The 6,188-nt window shown below is 49.1% G+C and overlaps 1 protein-coding gene across 1 annotated transcript; it reads left to right on the plus strand.

Annotated features, from left to right (window-relative positions):
* Positions 1–262: 262 nt before the first annotated feature.
* Positions 263–5,045, plus strand: FOXA1 (forkhead box A1). The gene is made up of 2 exons (XM_079913904.1): positions 263–584; positions 2,938–5,045. The coding sequence occupies exons 1-2, from the start codon at positions 513–515 to the stop codon at positions 4,264–4,266; spliced, it is 1,401 nt and encodes a 466-aa protein (XP_079770030.1). The 5' UTR covers positions 263–512; the 3' UTR covers positions 4,267–5,045.
* Positions 5,046–6,188: the final 1,143 nt, after the last annotated feature.

The raw sequence follows: 6,188 nt of genomic DNA on the forward strand, positions 1-6,188 counted from the left end.
TTGGCAAACAAAGTGAGGGCCGGGTTTGGGGGAGGGGGCTCGGCGGGAGGGGGCGCAGGGGGCGCGCGCCGCGGCGGCGTGGCTGGGCGGGAGGCGCGGCGGCTGGACTGGCGGGCGGCCGCCTCGCAGGTGCACCTCGGGCTTTGTAGGTGCGAGCGTCTTTGTGCGGCGGACAAATGGGGAGAGGACGAGGAGGTGGGCACTCGAGCGACGTAAGATCCACATCAGCTCAACTGCACTCATCTCGCAGAGGCCGCCCGCTCACTTCCCGCGGAGGCGCTCCCGGGCGCCGCGCTCCGCGGCCGCCGCCTGCCCCCTCCCGCCCTGTTGCCGCCGCCGCCGCCGCGCACGCCGCGCCCCGCAGCGCCTGGCTTCCTCCTCGCTAGGGTGGCGTTGGGCCGACGCGGGCGCTCAGTTGACTGCAGCTACTCCGCTCCCCGCCCCCCGCCCCGCGCGGCTTCCAGTCGCTTCGCACAGGGCTGGATGGTTGCATCGAGCAGGGTGGCTCCAGGATGTTAGGGGCTGTGAAGATGGAAGGGCACGAGAGCAGCGACTGGAACAGCTACTACGCCGACACACAGGAGGTGAGAGGCGGGCAGCAGGCGGGAGGTTCCTGGAGCCCGTACTTGGGGAGGTCGGGCGAGGCAGGCCCCCGACTGGGGGCGCCTCCTCTGTGCCACCGGTGCCTACCCACCGGGTTTAGCCCAGGCCGGGCCTGTGCCGGGCCTGGGAGCCGGATCCGCAGCCCCGCCGGGGAACTGGATCCCGGCGATCGGCGCTCAGAGAGGGCGAGACGGTTTTAGGAAACTCTGGCTTTGAAAACACGCGCTCTGAGACGCACTTGCCTCCTCCCTGCCGAGAGCGGGAGCTAGAGCCCGGACCCGGGTCCCGAGCGCGGGTTGGCGGGCGGGCGCCGGCACGAGTTTGAGGCAACTTTGAAAAAGCCAGAATTCGCCCGCAGGGCGGCCTCTTCCTTCCGCAGTTGAATTCTCGGGTGTCTTCTGATGAAAGCGCTCAGCCGCTAAGTTGAGCGTTTTAATAATGAAATGATTCCGAAATTTTGTAAAACTTCAAAAGCCGTTTGGGCAGAAGTGTGCTCCTTCCTCTCTAGAACCGCTGGGTGGCGCTAGTGCGAGCTGACTTTTCCTCCAGCACTCCGGGCGGGCGGAGAACCTGTTTCTCTTCATTGTCCCCTTGGTGGCACGTTCATGTGGTTTATGTGCACAAAGGGATTGCGAGGAAAACCAGGTACAGGCAGGACCACCACCTACTAAAAGTATTTGTCTGGAAATAGCTGGCGATTACCCTTCAATAGTTTACCATTATTGAAAACGTTTACTGAAACTGCCTTGCATAATCTTGGGAAGAGGAAAAGAAAAGTAAAAAAATACCTTAAGACATGGACAGAAAAATATAAAATCAGGAAGTATTTTCGTGGTAATTAATTTATTTAGATTTTTATATGTATATATTCACAAACTTACCTCGAGTTTATTTGCATACTACAGCAGAACGTGTGCCTAGTTAAATCTGTTTGTTCACCTTTCATATTTTCAAATAAAGTCATATTTTCTGATGAAAATAAATTTAAGGATATCATTAATTTTATTAAATAACAGAAATAGTTTTTATAGTTCTGCACTCTATATTTTTTAACATATCTAGTGCATTCTCAGATTGCTATTGATAAGGGTTTTCTCCTACTGATGATTTAAGAAAGAGCTCAGAACTCTTCCTCAGGTTTAATTCAGATACAGTCATCTCCAGTCACTAGTCAATTAAATTCTCTATGAAAAGAGCTTCTTTACAGGTTAAAACTGGGAATTAGAAAGTAGAATAGCATTAAGAGAAAATAAGCGGACTTTGATTTTGGAATTGTAAAGTATTTGAAACTATCCGTATATAGTTTGAAAAGCCAGGTTTTGAGATTATCAGCGGCAAAATATCAGAATGTGGAAAAAATATGATTATTTCCACAAATTGTGTCACCAAAATTTTCAAGCCTTAGGGACCTGGAAATAGGTAATGAAATTAGTGCAAGTTTATGAATGGCTGTAAAGTCATGTTAAAGTTAAATGTATGTAGTGCCTTGATATTATTATGCACCCTTCCCTACCCCTTCTCCTATTATAGATCTGTTTTTTTATAGATCTATTTTTAATTTTTTTCCAAAAGTTAACTTCTGAGTATTTTTTTCCCTTTTAAAATTACAATTGCTACAAGTAGATGGAAAACACTTCTAAATATAATAAACAACAAAAAGTCACCATTTGGTGAAAACTGCTAAGACGGTAAAGCCAGTTGTTTGGAAATGTTTGGTCATAAGGCCATAGATGATTTGCTGTATCAGGGAGAGTTTAATTAACGGCCACCCCGCGCTGCCCAGGCCGCTACGTGGTCAGCCGGGCCTGGCAGGCTTAGGTGAGATGTGTGCTGAGCTGGCGCTGTGGCCCTACTGGGGGCGGAGGCGGGGCTGCACCGCCATACACACCGTACCCTTAAGGTGGAGTGAATAAGCAAAGGATCCGAGATTAATTCTGTTTTCGGAGTTTTAACTCCTTTCAACCAAAAGGGTGCTTTGCCGAGGCCGGGCTGGGGTGGAAACTGGGATACCGCGTGGCATGGATAGAGGCGACGTAGGGGCCCTAGAAGCCGGCCCCTGAGCCTGGCGTGTAAGGCGATTACACATCTTCCTGGGGACATATTTTCTGTGAGCTCTTGTCTTTCATGCCTGCGGAGATAGGATTTTTCCCCTGCCGTGCAAGACAACTCTTTTCGGGTTCTGGGGAGGGCGCCCGACGGTTTGCCCCTGGTGGGGAGTCCTATGCTTTGCAGAAATGCTCTTCTCTTGTTTTCGGATTTGCCCCGGCCGGTAGGCTGCCTGCGCCCACTACTAACTCCGCCCTTCGGGGCCTGTTCACGCTGTCTCCGCTCCAGGCCTACAACTCGGTCCCGGTCAGCAACATGAACTCGGGCCTGGGCACCATGAATTCAATGAACACGTACATGACCATGAACACCATGACCACGAGCGGGAACATGACCCCGGCTTCGTTCAACATGTCCTACGCAAACCCGGGCCTTGGCGCCGGCCTGAGCCCCGGGGCGGTGGCTGGCATGCCGGGCGGCTCTGCGGGCGCCATGAACACCATGACGGCGGGCGTGACGGCCATGGGGACGACGCTGAGCCCGGGCGGCATGGGGGCCATGGGCGCGCAGCCCGCGGCCTCCATGAACGGCCTGGGCCCCTACGCCGCTGCCATGAACCCGTGCATGAGCCCCATGGCGTACGCGCCGTCCAATTTGGGGCGCAGCCGGGCTGGTGGCGGCGGAGACGCCAAAACTTTCAAGCGCAGCTACCCACACGCCAAGCCGCCCTACTCGTACATTTCCCTCATCACCATGGCTATCCAGCAGGCGCCCAGCAAGATGCTCACACTGAGCGAGATCTATCAGTGGATCATGGACCTCTTCCCCTATTACCGGCAGAACCAGCAGCGCTGGCAGAACTCCATCCGCCACTCGCTCTCCTTCAACGACTGCTTCGTCAAAGTGGCCCGCTCCCCGGACAAGCCGGGCAAGGGTTCCTACTGGACGCTGCACCCGGACTCCGGCAACATGTTCGAGAACGGCTGTTACTTGCGCCGCCAGAAGCGCTTCAAGTGCGAGAAGCAGCCAGGCACCGGGGGCGGCAGCGGCGGCGGCGCCAAGGGCGGCCCTGAGAGCCGTAAGGACCCCTCGAGCGCTGCCAACCCCAGCGCCGACTCGCCTCTTCGTCGGGGCGTGCACAGTAAGGCCGGCCAGCTAGAGGGCGCGCCGGCCCCCGGGCCCGCTGCCAGCCCCCAGACTCTGGACCACAGCGGGGCGGCGGCGACAGGGGGCGCCTCGGAGTTGAAGACTCCGGCCTCCTCGGCTGCACCTCCGATCAGCTCCGGGCCTGGGGCGCTGGTATCTGTGCCCCCCTCCCACCCGGCGCATGGCCTGGCACCCCACGAGTCCCAGCTGCACCTGAAAGGGGACCCTCACTACTCCTTCAACCACCCTTTCTCTATCAACAACCTCATGTCCTCCTCGGAGCAGCAGCACAAGCTGGACTTCAAGTCATACGAGCAGGCACTACAGTACTCGCCCTATGGCACCGCATTGCCCGCCAGCCTACCCCTCGGCAGCGCCTCGGTGGCCACGAGGAGCCCCATTGAGCCCTCAGCCCTGGAGCCAGCCTACTACCAAGGTGTGTATTCCAGACCCGTTCTAAACACTTCTTAGCTCCCTGGGACTGGGGGTTTGTCTGGCATGGCCATGCTGGTAACAGGAGAGAGAGAGAGAGAAATCAACAGCAAACAAAACCACACATACCAAGCCGACAGCAGCATAGTAAAATCCCAACTATTTTTATTTTATTTTTTTGTGCACAATCTTTCCCCCAGTACAAAAGACTGTTACTTTGTTACTGTTGTTCCGAACGCTTTGTGTATATTATTACCAAAAAAAACAGCCCCAAACCAACAAACATTTTTCCTGCAAAGTTTAATGATCCACAAATGTATATATATAAAATCCTCCTACTTCCTTGTCCCTCTCCCTTTCTTTCCTCTTCCACCTGCAGACGTGTTCTAGTCTGTGCAGGATTTATTTAAAAAAAAGAAAGATGGTCAAGCTTGTAAAATATTTGTTTGTGCTTTTTTTCCCCCTCCTCACCTAACCCCCATCCCCACATACACACACACAGGAGTTTACAGGTCTGTGGCAATGCTCTTAACCATAAGAACTGAAAGGGTGGAAAACAAGTAGACACTAGGGCTGTTAAAAGTATTGAAGGACAATGCTGCCATTATGCAGCAAATCATAAACAGATTATAAACATCAGAGCCACTTGTTTTTCAGCTTACATTTCAGATACATTCAGATAGCAGATGTCTTAAAATGAAATACATATATATCATATATGAACTTATTTATGCACATGCTCAGCTATGTACATCTTCCATATATTTACGTAACATACAGAAGTGATAGGTAGGAGATACACACGCTCTTGAAAGAGTTGCCTGACCAAGAAGTTACAAAGACACCCTCCTCCCCTCCTCTCCACCCATATATAGCCCTGGGAATCAATTCCTCGAGAATTGCCCTCCTCAATAACTCTGTTCCTTGCTTTGCAGAGGGCCATGGTCTTATCATTCTGAGGTCACATAATGTGTAAAATTAGCTTCTATGTATCCATACCATTTAAAGGATATTTTCTCCAGGAAAAAAAGGAATATTACAATGTTAGAGGAGAGATAAGTTATAGGGAGATGTATTTCAAAATTTGGTCCAAGATTCCAAAATCCAGTTGATTGTGGTCATTTTAATTATTGCCATCATGTGCTTGTTTCATTCAGTGTTAATGCACTTTTCACAGTTGGACATGGTGTTAGTATAGCCAGACGGGTTTCATTATTATTCCTCTACGCTTTCTCAATGTTAATTTATTGCATGGTTTATTCTTTTTTTCTTTACAGCTGAAATTGCTTTAAATGACGGTTAAAATTACAAATTAAAATGTTAATTTTTATCAATGTGATTGTAATTAAAATATTTTGATTTAAATAACGAAAATGATAAATTTTAAGCTGTGGAATATGTTCTTGATCATTTGCAGTTGAGGACTTTAAATAAACCAAATGTTAACAAAAAGAGGATTTCTGTTATTTTCCTTAATTAAATACAAAATAGATATTTTGAATATGATATTTTTCAAAGTCCAGGCACTGAATATAAATGACAAAAAGGAAAATAATCTAAAAAATTTGTTTTGTTTATGTTTATTATATGAACATCTAGCTAGTAAAAAGCAATTAAGGAGATTCAATAAAAGTTGATAAATAAAAAGATAGATAAACTGATTTAATATTCCTAAGAATTGAGATTTTCAAGATTCTTTATTCCCAGTAATGTTTACTTCAGTTTTTGACAAGGTCTTAAGCCTTCTGTGCTTCCTTTGAGCCTTTCCACAATAAACTCAAATATTATTATTTTAACTACCTTCCCCCTTCCCCAATGTATCATTTTCCTTTATCTGAAAAGTATTCGAGTAAGAATAAAATATCAGATGTAGCTGATAAAATTAAGTTGTCTACCACAGAGGATCCAGAACCCTCTTTTTATTAAAAGAGCAGCAAAATTTAACCATCATGGTAGCTTTA

The sequence above is a fragment of the Stenella coeruleoalba genome, assembly GCF_951394435.1.
Source record: "Stenella coeruleoalba genome assembly, chromosome: 2".
Lineage (NCBI taxonomy): Eukaryota > Metazoa > Chordata > Mammalia > Artiodactyla > Delphinidae > Stenella > Stenella coeruleoalba.

Excerpts from the sequence above, each read along its gene's own strand:
- FOXA1 (XM_079913904.1), top strand. The coding sequence starts at position 513 with ATGTTAGGGGCTGTGAAGATGGAAGGGCACGAGAGCAGCGACTGGAAC. Across the intron at positions 585-2,937 it reads ACTACGCCGACACACAGGAG|GCCTACAACTCGGTCCCGGT; the intron begins GTGAGAGGCGGG and ends TCTCCGCTCCAG.